The 17169-nt window shown below is 41.7% G+C and overlaps 1 protein-coding gene across 3 annotated transcripts in view; it reads left to right on the top strand.

The window, feature by feature from the left end:
* Positions 1-12863, top strand: part of PRKCA (protein kinase C alpha) — a 656418-nt gene extending 643555 nt beyond the window's left edge. For all 3 annotated transcript variants that reach the window (XM_063960833.1, XM_063960834.1, XM_063960835.1), the window contains one exon: positions 5683-12863. In XM_063960833.1, the coding sequence (XP_063816903.1) occupies positions 5683-5847 (165 nt within the window). In that variant the 3' untranslated portion in view covers positions 5848-12863. The remainder of the gene's footprint in view (positions 1-5682) is intronic.
* Positions 12864-17169: the final 4306 nt, after the last annotated feature.

The following is a 17169-nucleotide window of genomic DNA, read 5'->3' as shown; positions in this document are numbered from 1 at the left end:
TGTGGACATCAAGGCAGAAGGGATATTTGTTATACAGTTCAAAATTCTGTAACTGGTTAACTAAAAGATTGCACTGCTCTGTGTTAGATATACTGTACATATGAGACCAGATTCCTTGCATTTACAGCAGTGGTACTCTGATCTTGTGTTTTAAATTGTTGAAAAAATAGGCTAATAGTTAGACACGTCAGCCACGTCGTTTGGTAATAGATACAATGTCAGCTAGCATCTGAGCTGTTACAGATATCACACAATGTATAGTATGCTCAGTAACAACATTTCTCCTGGAATAAAATGTTACAACTATACTTTGTAGAGGACAGGATGGATGTACTTCTGTGGTTGAGGACATTGGGCAATTAATCTTTCCTCTGTACACACTGGAAGATCGTCGTCATGAATTCTGCCAAATATTCCTGCAATTTACATAATGGGCTGGCCTTCTGCAGGGCACACAGATAAAGGAATAGCCTTTCTTTTCTCTGTGTTCTCCCCTTGTCTCTCTCTCTAAAGGTGCATACACACGGAACGATTATACCCACAATGTGGGTGTTCCCGATTGATTGGACTGACACATCGTTTACATCCGTTCCATGTGTATAAACGATAACAATGCACGCACCAGCGGGTTGCTAGTGACAGATCTGGGGCTGTCATTAGCAATGCCATGCTGCCAAATGCCCCCAACCCCACCTCCCCCTGTTAGTCGCTGCCGGCATCGGCAAGTGTGTATGCACTTGCTGATGGCGGAACCCCACCGGTCACAATGTGTCGTTCAGGGACACATTGTGCCGTGTGTAGGCACCAGTATTCTTTCTCTCTCCCATTGGGCGGGATGTACTAATGTACATCGCCGCCCATCGCCGCCTTGCCCCTCGATGCTGATCGCATATGTACTAACATATGCGCTCAGCAATGCAGAGGACGGCTCTACCGATAAGAGCTGTCCTCCGCGATGCACAGCGGCAGCCTGACTTCCGGGATTCGGCCCCAGAAGTCAGTCTGCGCATGCGCGGGGTGACGGGGGCGGCCGCAGGGCATGCTGGGAGGGATCCGATCGGATCCCTCACACAGCGCCGCGGAGAGAAGCCCATAGGCTTCTATGGACTATCGCCAGCTAAAGCTGGCAAACCCCGCCGCGGCGCTGACCTGTCGGCCGGGGGATAGTACATCAGGAAAATGCGGTAAACGGGGTTTACCGCAATTTCCGCTTAGTACATCCCGCTCATTGTCTCTCTCACTCCCACTGTCTTGCTCCCTCTGTCTCTCAGTGTCTCGCTTCCTCCATTTCCTACAATCCTTCATGTTTCTGAGGAGACAGTTATAACTAATTTATAACTAGTGCATAGTACTGACTTGCCTCCACAAATCCCTTAGGGCACACTCTGGCCAAGGCTGGCAGGGCACCCACAGATCATGGCTCCAGCTGGTAGGGTCTCCCAATATCTCCCGCTGGCTGGGGCACCTGCTGATGGCTTCTTTAGGTACTGCTCACAGCACTAGCAGTCGCACAATCTTCCCCTCCCCCTCCCCCATTGTCAAAGCTCACCAGCACCTGCTCACCTCCCAGTATGCGGTCAGCATACTGCTCGCCGGGATACCGGCTGTCACAATACTGATGCCAGGGAACCCAACAGAGGCACAATACCGCCACTGGTATACCGGCGAGGTAGGTGACCCCCCCTCTATGGGTATCCACGACACCCATAGAGAGAGAATAGAACCTGTGGTGAGCATAGCTCACCACCGAGCCCACAGTGTGGCGAGCGTTGAAGGGGCTTCGTTGTGCTCGCCCACCTGCCGGCATTCCACCACTCTGGATGCCGATGTCTGTATACTGACCATCGGTATCCCATGCGGCAGGATACTATACTGATCCCCACCCTTGATAGTCACAGCATTGGCACCAGCCCCCCTTCCTCCGCCATGTACAATGTCTGCTGAAAGACATTAATACTAGGTAGTATCTTATGTATATCCCGGCGCACGGCATGTTGGGTGTAGGGATCAGTAATAGTATCTGCCCTGTGTGTCCTGGCGCATGGCATGCTGGGTGTGGGGATCAGTAGGTGTTCCAGCCCTGTGTGTGCCATGCTGGGGGAGGAGTCCTTGTAGTGATGCCTGTGCGGGAATCCCCGGGACTACATGTCCCAGCATGCCCGCTGCCCTCACCTCATTAAATGCTGAGCTCCGTGCTCTGTCCGCTTCCCAGAGCCTCCTCACGGATCGGCGCGGCCAGACACAGGATCCCCATAGCGGTGGCAGGGTCCACCTTCCCACCCCTCCTCCCCGGCACAGGTTGGTAAGTGGAAATGGCAATCATCCCCTCACAGGTCATCTCTGCACAGTTCACAGGTCAGCTGAAATCGTCACGCCCCCTTGTCCTGCATAGGTCCCAGACCCGGATGGAAACTGCCCCCAAACACCCCCCATGCTCACAGATCACTACGGCAGACTCCCGCACCTCCAGTGCAAGTCACTGCTTCGGCTGCAGTGTAGAATGACATTCCGTGAGGACATGTGAGTACACATTTGCATAATCCAGCCCCCCTGCATAATGGACGAGCTGGGCGACCTATAGCACGTCGGTGGGTCATCCATACACACAGCACGATGCACCAGTATATCTACAGATACATTGGTCATCGGCTGTGCTGCAAGGCCGACTCGATATGTCTGTGAACGACGTAGACATATTGTTTATACACACCCACTGATCAGATAACGATATATTGGGCGATCAAGTGATCGGCCAATATATCTGTCCATGTATACCCAGCATAAGAATCTCTGAAGCTTCTTGTACTATATATATATATATATATATATATATATATAGAGAGAGAGCGAGATAGCACAAAGACCTGCCCATCCACCACCGCAGACTAATTTTGTGTTTTCTATAAGGAACAAATAGAAACAAGACCATGATATTACTGTTCAGTTCACCTGCAAAATAATATACTCCCTAATGGCCTATGACTCACCACCCGACATGATAATATGATACCAGATCCAATTCTAACAATAACCTATAAATAACCAATTGATCATAAATAGACAGGGACCGTAATTGCTAAGAATAATCTATCAAATTTATTTGCTAAAAATATATAAGGGAAAAGGAGAGGAAGGGGAGTATAAAGAACATCTAACTATAAATAAAGGGCCGTAGTGACGGGGAGATTTTCCCAGAGATGTGTGCTGAGCGGTCTCTCAGCACACATCTCTCCCCCCGCTCAGCACAGCGCGATGTGCTGAGTGGGGGGGATGGACGGATACGGGGGCCGCTCATTTCACCCAGCGGTGAAATGAGCAACCTGCTAGATCAGTGATGGCTAACCTTGACACTCCAGCTGTTGATGAACTACATATCCCAGCATGCCCTGCTACAGTTTTGTTATTTGGTCATGCTAAAACTGATGCAGGACATGATGGGATGTGTAGTTCAACAGCAGCTGGAGTGCAAGGTTAGCCATCACTGTGCTAGATTGTGCCTGCATGCAGGCCATCTAGCACCGGCGATAGCGACGCTCGGCACCGCGCATCGCTGTCGCCGGCACCCCTACACACAGAGCGATGTTCAGCTAATTTCTATTCAATCTAGTCAGATTGCTTAGAAATTAGCTGAACATCGCTCCGTGTCTACCCCCCTTAACCCAAACGTTTGCATGTGAATCACCCTCCCTTAGCTACAATTTAAGGTGTACCCACATGGATGAGTGGTGCATCCATACCCTGTTTGGGGGATATCAGCAACTACCAAACTAAAAGAGGGTGCATCCATTTAACTAGACTAAAAACTGCACAAATACAGTTGTTCATACTGCCACAGCAAGGCTTAGGCCGCAGCCCGCCACCATAACCTAACAAAAACTATGGGGGTAATTCCAAGTTGATCGCAGCAGGATTATTGTTAGCAATTGGGCAAAACCATGTGCACTGCAGGGGAAGCAGATATAACATGTGCAGAGAGAGTTAGATTTGGGTGGGGTGTGTTCAATCTGCAATCTAATTTGCAGTGTAAAAATAAAGCAGCCATTATTTACCCTGCACAGAAACAAAATAAATAACCCACCCAAATCTAACTCTTTCTGCACATGTTATATCTGCCTCCCCTGCAGTGCACATGGTTTTGCCCAATTGCTATCAAAAATCCTGCTGCGATCAACTTGGAATTACCCCCCAAGAGCAGGCATTCCACACAGAGAATAGCAAGAACAAAACACACCCAAACTACTTAGAAAACCAAATAGTCATGCCATACTGGAGTAGATTTTAACCCTTTTCTAGCCCCCAAACACACATGGCGCTGACACCAATGAGGCAATGGTCTTGGAGTTTAACTACTTTCATGTTTAAAATAAACCTTCAGCTGCCCATTTTCTAAGAGTTAGTCTTTAATCGAGAAATCAAGAAAAAAGCCACACTTTATACTGCATGTGTATACACCAGGACAGGCATTTTACTATATGCAGCTAAACCACTTAAAACACCAAATAGCCCATACCTAACAGTGCGCCACCACCATAAGGCCCCTTTATACAACTTTAAATGAACATTACTGATCCGTCAAGTTCCAGTGGAAATAAATACTATATGGTTATAATGGACTGTCTCAGCATACTCTTCTCCAGAGGTTCTCAAACGTGGCCCTGAAGACACCCCAACGCTTCAGGTTCTAAGTTTATCCACACTTGGCCACAGGTGACTTAATTAGCACCTCAGTCAATTTGATTTAACCATCTGTGTTTTCCAGAATATGGCAAAATTTGCCAACTCTTCCGGAACTGCTGGGAGGCTCCCGAATCTGGGGTGGAAACTTTTACTGTACTTGTATTGTAGATTATGAAAGCACTTAGCAAATACAGGGGATGTAGTCAGGATACCAGCGGTCAGAATACCGACACCGGGATCCTGACTGCCAGAATGCCGGCAGCACCGTCACAGCTATTCCTACTACTGGGTGTCCACAAAACCCATGGAGTGGGAATATAACATGTGGTGAGCGCAGCCAGCCACCGAGCCCGCAGCGTGGCAAGCGCAGTGAGCCCGCAAGGGGCTTTGTTGCACTCTCCCACCTGCCAGCATTCTGGAGGTCGGTATCCCGTTATCGGTATTCTTAATAATGGTGCTTGGTTGAATGACATGCAGGGAATATTCATTTCCTGCTCTCTCTGTAAAGGAGGGGTTTTTAGACTAGAACTATCTTCAAGAGGAGTAAAATGCACATTTTACATTTTAAAGGACTATTAACCTAAAAAAAATATATAAATATTCTTTTATGTATTTTTGGGAACAATTCTTAACTCTTGTTTCTTCCCTCATGTTTTGCTTCATGTAGCTTCCCAACTCACATAACTAGAGTCAGGCATAATTCATACATTATGCAGGTACAGAGGCAAATGGGATTGACAATACCTCTGCACTGCTATGTATGAGGCGCCATTGTATAATAGTGAAGGTAGCAGTACAAGGATTGCAAGCTGTTTATTATTTGTGTGTCACTGTTTGTCACTACGGCTGGTAAGAAAACAATACTATACAAAAAAACTTCAAGTTTTGCCAATAGAAGAACTTTTATTTGTGTGTATTCTAAACTATTACTATTGGATGAACTAAATGTATATGTTTAGTGATCTTTTAATGATATATTATAATTTCTGCTCTTATAAATTACAGTGTGGCAAGGGAGCCGAAAACTTTGACAAGTTCTTCACAAGAGGACAGCCTGTGCTGACACCCCCAGACCAGCTGGTCATCGCCAACATCGATCAAGCTGACTTTGAAGGGTTTTCTTTTATTAACTACCAATTTGTACATCCCAGTTTACAAAGTGTGGCATGAACACAGTCAGAGAATAGTACATTTGGGAGCACGCATATTAACCCTACAATTTTAAGGCTGCAATGTTAAGAGAAAAAAAATAACCTGAAAATTATAGGGTTAAAAATAATTTCTTGAAGGATGAAAATGGTTAGAGCCACCATCATTTCTGGGCACCGTCTTTTAATAGTCTAACACTCTTTCTGTGCTACCATATAAGCGGACAAACAGACAATACTAGGTTAGAAAGTCTGTCATGAAGTAGAAGGATAAGGGAAGACCCAAAAAATTATTTTCTCAGTGGTCTTCCTACGATTCCTGGAGCTGCGGGTTGTATTATAAAGACGCAAATAATTACAATATGTATTGCTGCTTTATGAGTACACAGTTGAAGGTACGTGTTCTTAAACTCGGTCTAGAATAATTTTTTTACATCATTTCTAGAGAGGCCAAATCAACCGTTGCCATTCAGAACACACACATCAATGTATACGACATATTTTCTTGTTTAATACAATAAGCCGTGTCAACAAGCCCCCACCAGGTAATTTGACATGTAGTAATAATGTCGTGTCAAGTGGAAGTAGAAGGGACGTACATGATGTCAGAATGCCACACTAATGCCTTTCCAGACATCAGAGACAACTGCTGGAAGGTCTAGTTAATCAAACCTTTATAATTTGCGGTTAATCCTCTTGCAGAACAATTAAATCAGAGAGGTTTAACGTAAAGTGATTTCTTGACTGCAGAATTTGTTCGTTTTTTTTGTTTCGCATATGCATCATGCAATGATTTTTTTGCATGTTTATACTGTATTTAATCTCAATTGATTCTGTGATAGGAATTAGCTGAATCTCCATTATGAGTATTACTGATAAATTTTTATAAAAATGTAAAGAATCAGGCTATATTTGTGAAGGTTTTTATTTTAGTTTTTGCTCATTTTGAGCAGTTAATTTAGTTTTAGGGTAAGGCTCATTGCTTTTTTATTTTTCATATTGTTTGTGGAATAGGATTTATGTATTTTCTACACTTTATCTTTCAAGAATTTTGAGCCCTTTGGCTCTGAATGAGTGCAGCCCTCTTGGCACCTCAGTCTCCATTTTGTCTATTTTTGTCCACATTTAAATACAGATCTTGTCCCTGTACTCAGAATGTACTAGAAGAATATATTTGTATAAAGATCTCTTTTCACTTTAAAAATGTCAAAAATGGTTAACAGAAAATGTTTTTATTTTTGCCTTGTTCCATGTCGATTCCAATCTGCTATTCGTTTTCCTCAAGATGCATGTAAGGACGAGTGCATGCGATTAGCTAATGCATGCAGAACGGATTGTGGTTTGGCTTTGCATGTACACAGTCTCATGGAAACTATGACTACAAATATTCCATATGATACAGAATTCAACTATTAAGTGTTTTAGTTACTTATTTTACAATATTTTGTTTGACAAAATTGTACATGTTGAGATTTGTGCCAAAAATGAAATTCTTATCTGGCATTGCTTGAAAATGCTGTTTTAGCCCCACACACCATATTATTGATTTTTAAAAGTTTACAGCCAACTTTATTAGTTTTTCATACACCTACACTTTTCATTTTTAGATATTTTAGTAAATCTATCCCACCGTCCAGCCTTGACTTGGTACATTGTACAAAATGGCTGTCAATGAGGCCCAATACTGCAGTAAATAAAGTACAGGTTGAGTATCCCTTATCCAAAATGCTTGGGACCAGAGGTATTTTGGATATCGGATTTTTCCGTATTTTGGAATAATTGCATACTATAATGAGATATCATGTTTATGGGACCTAAATCTAAGCACAGAATGCATTTATGTTTCATATAAACCTTATACACACAGCCTGAAGGTCATTTTCGCCAATATTTTTTATAACTTTGTGCATTAAACAAAGTGTGTCTACATCCACACAATTCATTTATGTTCCATATACACCTTATATACACAGCCTGAAGGTCATTTAATACAATATTTTTTAATAACTTTGTGTATTAAACAAAGTTTGTGAACATTGAGCCATCAAAAAACAAAGGTTTCACTATCTCACTCAAAAAAGTCCGTATTTCGGAATATTCCGTATTTCGGAATATTTGGATATGGGATACTCAACCTGTACTTAAATTCCCAACCTACCCTGCCATCTTTTCATATAAAGTTGCTCAACTGTTTATATGCCATAGGTTTGCTAACCCCGACTTAGTTAATATAGTATTTAATTGTTAATGTGATGTAATGTTTTTTCTTATATTTGGGTACCCCTCAAGACCTTTTGCGTGCTCCCCTCATGTTTTTAAAAATTAGCAGTGCTGAAAATTGTACGAATCAAACTAAATTATTTTTTTTTAGATTACATAGAAGTGGTATGAACTGCCTTCTCATCATCTGTTGTTAGTATAATTATGCTAAGATTGCAGTAATATGTGACATATCTCCAGAATGTCTTCTCTCTCTGTCACTTATGAAATCATCACACAGCAATGTTCCCTGAAGTTTCTTCTTTGTGTTACAACCTCTTAAAACGTCGGTCAGAAGAGCTCTGCAGAGTACAAGAAGAATTTGTTAGGGGAGCACAAATTCTGTGTCAGATGACAGTGCAGTATTCAATTTGCGGGTATTTCTGACGGGTTTTGGCCATTTTCGACAATGCTGATCCGACTTTTTTTAAAGTCGAATCAGCATTGTCGAAAATGGGCGAAAAACCTGTCAGAAATGGCCACAAATTCGACAAAATACATGGATCAGCGGCTAATCCGCCGATCCACGTGTTTTCCGACAAGTCGGAATTTCGGCATCTCCATTGAATAGGTCGAATCCTGATTCAACCTAAAAAAGTCGGAAACTGACGTCTTTTCGACTTGACGGCAATTCTGACAGTCATTGAATAGACCCCATCTTTTCATTTCAATATGACTCGACAAAGAAAAGGCAGGAGATTCAATTAGCCAAAAGATTCAGTTTGAACTTTGCACGTTGGTATAACATGGTGTATCCATAAAGGAAACCTTGCTTATTTTTGCTTGCACTCCATTGAGGAGGTGATCCAGACTATTGGTTGACATACATTAGGTCAACAGTCATTAGGTCAACCCCATATGGTTGACAGACACAAGATCAATATGGACAAAAGGTCGACAAATGAAAGGTTGACATTGGAAAGGGTCGACTAGTTCATATTGTCGACATGACAATGGCAGACACACACATGGTTGACACATGGTTTGTTTTATTTTATTTTATTTTTTTTGGGGGTGGGGTTCATGTTTTTTTTCCTTATTTCCTTCCGTGACTATCCATGTCACAAATCATAAGCTTTAGTCACCTTGCAAGTGAAGCAAGCCCGTGATGGGTCGCATTTCAACAACTGGTGGTCGCAGATGCCAAAACTTTCCACACTAACCCCGAAAATAAGGTATGTCGACCATTTGTTGTGCCACTCATCGTCATGTCAACCTTTTGGACCTGTTGACCTTTTCTAGCATCAACCTTTCATATGTCAACCTTTTATCCATGTCGACCTTGTGTCTGTCAACCATATGGGGTCAACCTAATGACTAGAACTAATGCATGTAGCTCTTCTGTACCACACCCATTGAGGAGCAGGCAAAAAATAAGCAAGGTGTTCCTCCTGCAATAAGCCAATATGTATCTGTCAAAGTCTTTCTTCATCATATTAGGGATATCTCCACCTGAGATTTTTTTCAGGGGTGGGGTTCAGCTATTTTAACCGGTACATACTTCCTTTTTACATTAGCTCCCCTGAATCCTAATTTTAACTGTAGTGGTTAATGGACCTCATGGTTATTAAGCAAATACACATGCAGAAGAACCTAACAGAGATTGAAGTCTGTGACCGGGTACAACGTTCTGTTTGCGCCAGCTCTAACAGTCTGATGTCCCTGGCGAGTTACATCTCTGACAGATTACTAATCAAGAACATGAAAAAAAAATATATGGCTGCCTCGCACACAGACCTACTCTTTAAAATATGCAGAGATATCTTTAATTCAAATTATAGACCCACCATGTGTTTTCTTTTAATTAAAGATATAAAAATCATGAAGTAATATCAAAAGGTCTTAAAGAGCAAGTAAAGCAAATATTTGGCATTTATATATATATATATATATATATATATATATATATATATATTTGGTGTCACCACCCTTTACCTTCAAAACAGCATCAATTCTTTTAGGTACACTTGCACAGTTTTCGAAGGAACTCGACAGGGAGGTTGTTTCAAACATCTTGGAGAACTAACCATAGATCTTGTGTGGATGTAGGCTTTCTCAAATCCTTTTGTCTCTTCATGTAGTCGCAGAGAGACTCGATTATGTTGAGGTCAAAGCTCTGTGGGGGCCATATCATCACTTCCAGGAGTCCTTGTTGACATTGGCTGTATGTTTGGGGTCGTGGCCTGCTGCAGAATAAATTTGAGCAAATCAGATTTCTCCCTGATGGTATTACATGACGGATAAGTACCTGCTTGTATTTGTCAGCATTGAGGACACCATTAACCCTGATCCAATCCCCAACTCCATTGCTGAAATGTAGTCCCAAACTTGCAAGGAACCTCCACTGGGGTTTTCCTTCTGTTATCAATGTTGCTATTCCAAGGCTTTTGGGTACACAATTTTTTTGTCTTCCCACCTGTATTTCAGCCAGTTATTTCAAGTAATTGAATTATGGTTATTTCTGTCAGTTATCACAGTTCATTCAAGTTTTCATCCAAATCCATCCAGTGTAAGGCCCAGAACAGACACCCTGTGTCTAAGTTCTGTCTTGCGTATAGCAACGGGGGGTCCGACCAGAACATCAACCCTTTCGTATGTCTTCTTGGACCCAATCTTATCACTCTGTAAAGTTTTCATCCAAACCCATCCAATCGAAAGCCCAGAACAGGCTCTCCTGGTCAAATTTTTGCCTGTTAAAAACTATCAGGACGTCCAACCAGGACCTCAACCCCCTAGTATTTCTTCTGGGATCCAATGTTACCACCTTGTGAGGTTTTAGTCCCAGTCCATCCAGTGGAAGTCCCAGAACAGGCTCCCCGGGTTAAAGTTCTGTCCAGCGTAGACCAACCAGGAGGTCCAGCCAGACCCTAACCCCGCTAAAATCTGACCAGGATCCAACTGGATCACCTTGCATTGTTTTCATCCCAATCAGTGCAGGGTTGTCCAAAGGCATAACCAGACAGACAAACAAACATACAGACCAATGCAATTTATATATAAGATCACAGGCTGTTTGTTACTGTGCTACATTTATATATGAATATGCATATTTACATTTTAGTAAATCTGTCCCCAAAGCTCTTTCACTCCTCTGCAGTAAGTTGCCATATCAGGATGTAGGAGTTTCTCTACTAGAGCAGACACTCTGTTACTTGACAGCCTGGTAGCTGTTTACTTAGCAGAAATTTACAGTGCGGATTGCTTAATTCATATTATGGGCATTGCCAATGGTGTCGATGCCACTGTCAGTCTGTACTTTTTAACCTAAATGCGATCCAATCAGAACACTGGACTAGAGGTACTGTATGAGTGGAGCTTCAGCTATCTGCAGTGCAGAGGGAAGTAATACTTACAACTGAAGTGGATGGTCCTGGAAGCATTGACACTATATTCTACCTTCCTGGTTCAAATCTGAACTTTTTCATATTTGGGGTTTAGTGGTGTTTTATTATCTGCTAAATATGTAAATATTCCTTTAAAGTAAATCATTCTAGCTACTGTATGTGCCACTGAAGAGATGCATTAAAATGTACTTCAGATGCCAGATATAATATCCACTAAATAATGGTCATCTGGTAAAAGAAAAAAGAAAAAAACAGCTTCGTGTGGAGAAATTTATAATTGGGACTAATGATACGTGTAATCCTTACAAAATGAAACTATAATAAAATCTACACACAGACATGCACAGTGCTAAGTGTACTTACTATATGACTCAGACACATTATCTATAGGAATGCATTCAATATCTTTTTAACTTTATTAAACTTTGTACTACATAAGGGGCCCTCCTTACATGCCCAGCACTGAAAGTCTTAGAAGAAACCTTTGTACCATGAAATATATGAAGCAAACTTATGTCATTGCATTAAATTATAAAACAGAATAATATGATATATGTGACTGATGTATTAACGCTGTTCAGACAGTTGTCTGTGGGGATTTAAAGTGTTTTTTTTTTTATGTGTTCTCTTTCTGTTAATTGTTAAATGGTTCTATGCACATGACGACTGTATGAAGGGCTGGTCTAGCAGATTGCACACTCTTGTAAACCTGCTCTGTTTTGGGTGTTAAATTAAAGAGGAGAAAAAATATTAAGTTTGTGTAGTAAATCTTTACATATGTTTACTGTGAATGTAAAGCAGAATTAATGACTGCATTTATTTTCAAAATTCTGCTATTCCCACTTATCTGCCATGTATCAGTTATTCAAACCCACTAATAATGTATGCTGTTTTTGTTTTTGATAATTGATATGTTTATCACAAATTCTAGAAGGAAAAACAAAAGGTATATACTTGGTTCTCTTTGATCCCATACATGGAATTTACATACAGTTTAACCAACTGCTGATTTAAGGTGCACCAGACCTACCCATGGTAGATGCAGCCATTATGTGTGTTAAACCTATATTGAGCAGATCCATTCACTAGAGGCATGAAGCAATGTGCCTTATGCCACATTAATGGCACTAGATCCCTGGAAATGAATTCACTTCATTGACTTTATTTTTTGATTCTACCCACAAAACAGATGCCGCCATTGCGTAGACAATGAATCTGTTTAGAGGGAAACATGATTTCTGTAGCACAATACATGGTACTGTATATTCAGTTTACAACTCTGTAGATCAGCTTTGGCATGAGAATACAATGGTATGCTAGCTGGTGGGGATTTTGTAATTGTTTTACCACAATGTTAAATGCACCTATTACATTCGCTTCCATTACATCTATGTAACCCCAAGCAATTTCTATTTAATAAATTCTTTTGTTGGTATTTGTGTGCACTGTGCAGTAAGATGTCTCCTGCATGGACCGGTCATTAAAGCTACTTACAATGCTCATTTAGTGATAAATAACGGTTGTGCTGTAATACTAACCAACTTTTGACGTATTTCAATATAAGAAATGTTCAAACCAAAAAGATATTTGAGTCCATGATTAGCTCACTATACTCTGTATATGGTTACTCCTGAGAAAACTGTCACAATTACTTCCACTTAGGCTTCTGACCTAACTGGTGCAATTATCACATAATATAGCAGGTGATGAGCAAATGATCTGGTCATTAATTGGCCTGTCACTGTGGACTTTCTGCATCTTATTGAACGTAGGTGTCTGTGACAGGAAGCAAGAAGTGTATGCACAAGAAGATGGCCAGGTACAAGGTTTTATTTCTAATGAAAACAAATGTAAATTTTCCCCTACAGGAACTCCCCTGACCCAGGTACTTTGCCCCATGACACAAGCAAACAGGCTGCTTGTGTGATTGTGTAAGTGAGGATCGGGCAGTGTCATTATATTAGTAGGGGATGGAGAAAACCAATCCTGCAGCCTTGAAGTTGATTGGCAGTGGAACGTGCAGGGTCCTCCAGTACAGAGCAATGTTGCAGGACACCTGATGCAGGAAGATTGTGATTTCCAGCTCACTAATAAACACAGCTTTGTCACTTTTAAGATCCCTTTTAGTACTGAATGCATTTTTTCCACCATTATGTCTGATATAGATATAGAATCCACAGAGTATCACTCCTGCTGGCTGCATTATCAGGAAATCCTACAGTACAGTACTGTAGCTTATCTTTTGTAAGCAATCCAGTTAGGATAAACGGTCTCAAATTCATGAGAACATTCTTGATTTATTCAACTGACAGCAGTGTACAAAGCAAATGTATTGTTTATAAAGATACTATTTGTAGTGAAACTTCTTATCTGTATGAGATACAGGTCTCTTATTCAATCCTTAACTGTTTCCTTCAGCCCTATTGGAAGAAGATACTAGGGAGAGCCTTTTTAGGAACAGTTGTGTGTAATGCCCCATGGGTAGACCTATAGGGTTGAAAATCAGAACACCTGGTGAATCATCTCTAACTAAAGAAAACCTGATGTCCAGTTTGAAGAACATACTGGTCCATTTTACACCCCTCTCTTGTGCATTTTGTACTGGCATATAGTTTTCATATCCTGCACAATTTGTACTGACTGGCATGCTGTTTTCATAACCTGCTCACCATGCATTATTTACACGTACTTGATAAAAAAAAAACAACAGACCTGCCCCATTGTAATATTATTTTGTTAGAATGCATTCCATGATGGAATGTACAGTAACACACACTTCTAGATTTCACTATCACACCATGATCTAGAGCAAACCGTTACAAGACTGAGGGATATTCACAATCTCGAGCAAAGCTTAGATAGAATGGTGGAGGAGTTGCAGGGGGGACACTGGTAGACAAGAATGAACAGGTAGCCAGCTGGGTCACAGAAGGAAGAAACAGAGGGGGAGGCAGGACATCTCTGATCTACCAAACCCCAACAAATTTGCCCGATTGGATTAAGTTTCTGTGGATGGCAGTGAGGCAATGACGGAGCTGAAGGAGACTGTTCCCTCTAGCAACTGGAGGAGCGGACCCTCCGGCACAGATGGGATAAAAGATAGCAAGGTACCTAGTCAGACTGTGGTGGTTGGGGATTCTATTATCAGAAAGACAGGGTAATCTGCTACCGGGACCATGATCGCCGTACAATCTGTTGTCTCCTGGGTGCTCGGGTACAACATATTGCGGACCAGATAGAAAGATTGTTGGGAGGGGCTGGGAACAAGCCGGCAGTCTTGGTGCATGTTGGCACTAACAACAAAGTTAGTGGTAGGTGGGATGTCCTTAAGAAACACTATATGGACTTAATTCTGTAATTCTGAGTTGATCGCAGCAGCAAGTTTTTTTAGCAATTGGGCAAAACCATGTGCACTGCAGGGGGACAGATATAACATTTGCAGAGAGTTAGATTTGGGTGGGTTATTTTGTTTCTGTGCAGGGTAAATACTGGCTGCTTTATTTTTACATTGCAATTTAGATTTCAGTTTGAACACACCCAAATCTAACTCTCTCTGCACATGTTATATCTGTCCCTCCTGCAGCGCACATGGTTGTGCCCAACTGCTAACATATTTGCTGCTGCGATCAACTCAGAATTAGGCCCTTAGGCAAGAAACTTAAGGCAAAGACATCTAAGGTAATCTCATAAATATTACCTGTGCCACACGCTAGCCCAGGGAGGCAGAGGGAGATTAGGGAAGTAAATGTGTGGCTTAGAGACTGGTGTAGAAAAGAGGAGTTTGTGTTCCTGGAACACTGGGTGGAATTCAGTCAGGCACCATCTTTTTTGTCGTGATGGGATTGCAACTGAATGAGGAGGGGGCAGCAGTGCTTAGGGGATGGATGGTTAGAGGTTGGAGGAGATTTTAAACTAGATGTCTGGGGGGAAGGATTAGAAAGAAGCTAGGGGAACATTAGTGAGTGCAGCAAAGGGGGAGGTATTAGGTATAATGGGGGTGGAGATGGGGGGAGGGGAAGATCAGTTTGAATTGGAAAATCAGGGAATGCTAAATTAATAATGTAAAGGATACCAATGAATAGACAAATAGATAAGGGCTTTATTAACCTAAAGTGTATGCTTTCAAACGCAAGAAGCCTTTCAGGCAAAATGTGGGAATTAGAAATGCTTGTAATAAAGGAACAATATGATATTATAGGTATCACAGAGATATGGTGGGATGATTCTCCCGATTGGGCAGCTAACTAGGTAGGTTATACTCTTTTCAGGAGAGACAGGGCTATTAAAAGTGGGGGTGGTATATGTCTTTATGTCACACCATTTCTAAAACCATACTTAAAGGAGGTTATTTACAAGGGAACTGGAGATACTGTGGAGACATTATGGGTAGAAATTTATATAGGAAGAAAATGTCCAAAAAAGCTTTTAATAGGGACATGCTATAAACCACCTGATAGTAGTGTGACCGAGGAAGCGCAACTTTTAATGCAACTTGAGAAAGCTTCAGGACTAGGGGAGGTACTAATCATTGGGGATTTTAATTATCCGGACATAAATTGGGCCAGAGAATCATGTGATGCAGCTAGAGTAAAAGGTTCTTAAATATGCTTAAAGATAACTACTTGTCGCAAATAGTTGAGGAACCAACCAGAGTAAGGACTATACTGGACCTAGTACTAACTAACAACATGGAGATGATAGCAAATACCACAGTAGGCGAGACCTTGGGTAACGGTGATCATAAAATAACATTCAACATTAGTTTTCAAAAGCAGAATCCAAAAGGTTCAACTAAGACTGTTAACTTTAAAAAGCTAATTTTAACAGGCTGAAACACGCACTTAATGATATAGATTGGGAAACTTTGTTTCAAGGAAAGAACACTGCTGAAAATATGTTTTTAAATTAATGCTAGACAAATATACCCATAAGTGCATCCCTAGTGCAGTAAAAATAAGAGTATTAAATTTAAACCAATGTGGCTAAACAAAAAAGGTAAAGAAAGAAATTGATAGGACTTCCTGTTTGGTGCTGCATGGATGTTACGCACACCAGTGCTAACAGGAGTATACCGGTGTATGAACAGAGAGGGAAGCGAAGCAAACGAACTCACAGACAGTATAACATAACATACACAGGAGGTGATGGAATAACTAATAAACACAAAATGAACGGAGAAGCCCAAAGGCTCAGGAATTGGGTGTCTCCCTAGTGTCAGGAATGCTCAGATGGAATAGAGCGGACAATGAAGCGATGTGTAGTGATTTAACATGTGGAGCACCTGAAATGATGTTGCTAAGAGCAACAGAAAAAACCCCAAAGGGTTACCAACGGGTGTGGGAATAAACTCCTTGGTCAGAGATTGAAATATAGACACAAGGAGAGTATCCACATTCCTAACCCCCACTTGCAGGGCACAGGTTCAGCTTACTGCCACTAAACTGACACCTGGACGCCCTGCACAGTGAGGGAGGATTAAGCAAGCAGGTCTGAGAGTACAGCCGCAAACCTGCTGGGTTCACAGAATAGCAAAAGAACCCCAGCAGGTCAAACAACTGACTCCAGTCTTACTGCTAGGTCCGGATTGGCAGAATGAAGTACCGAATCCCAAGGCCTATTCGCAGTACGCAACAAGTAAATACAAAGTCACACAGTACTAGCTAACTCTCTGGAACTGACTAACAAACAAAGATTCAGCAGCATTTGCCTAGCCTGAGAGGATGGTTTATATAGCAGGCGCT

The sequence above is a fragment of the Pseudophryne corroboree genome, chromosome 3, assembly GCF_028390025.1.
Source record: "Pseudophryne corroboree isolate aPseCor3 chromosome 3, aPseCor3.hap2, whole genome shotgun sequence".
Lineage (NCBI taxonomy): Eukaryota > Metazoa > Chordata > Amphibia > Anura > Myobatrachidae > Pseudophryne > Pseudophryne corroboree.
Note: the sequence above shows the minus strand (reverse complement) of the source record. Positions and strands in the feature narration are given on the sequence as shown.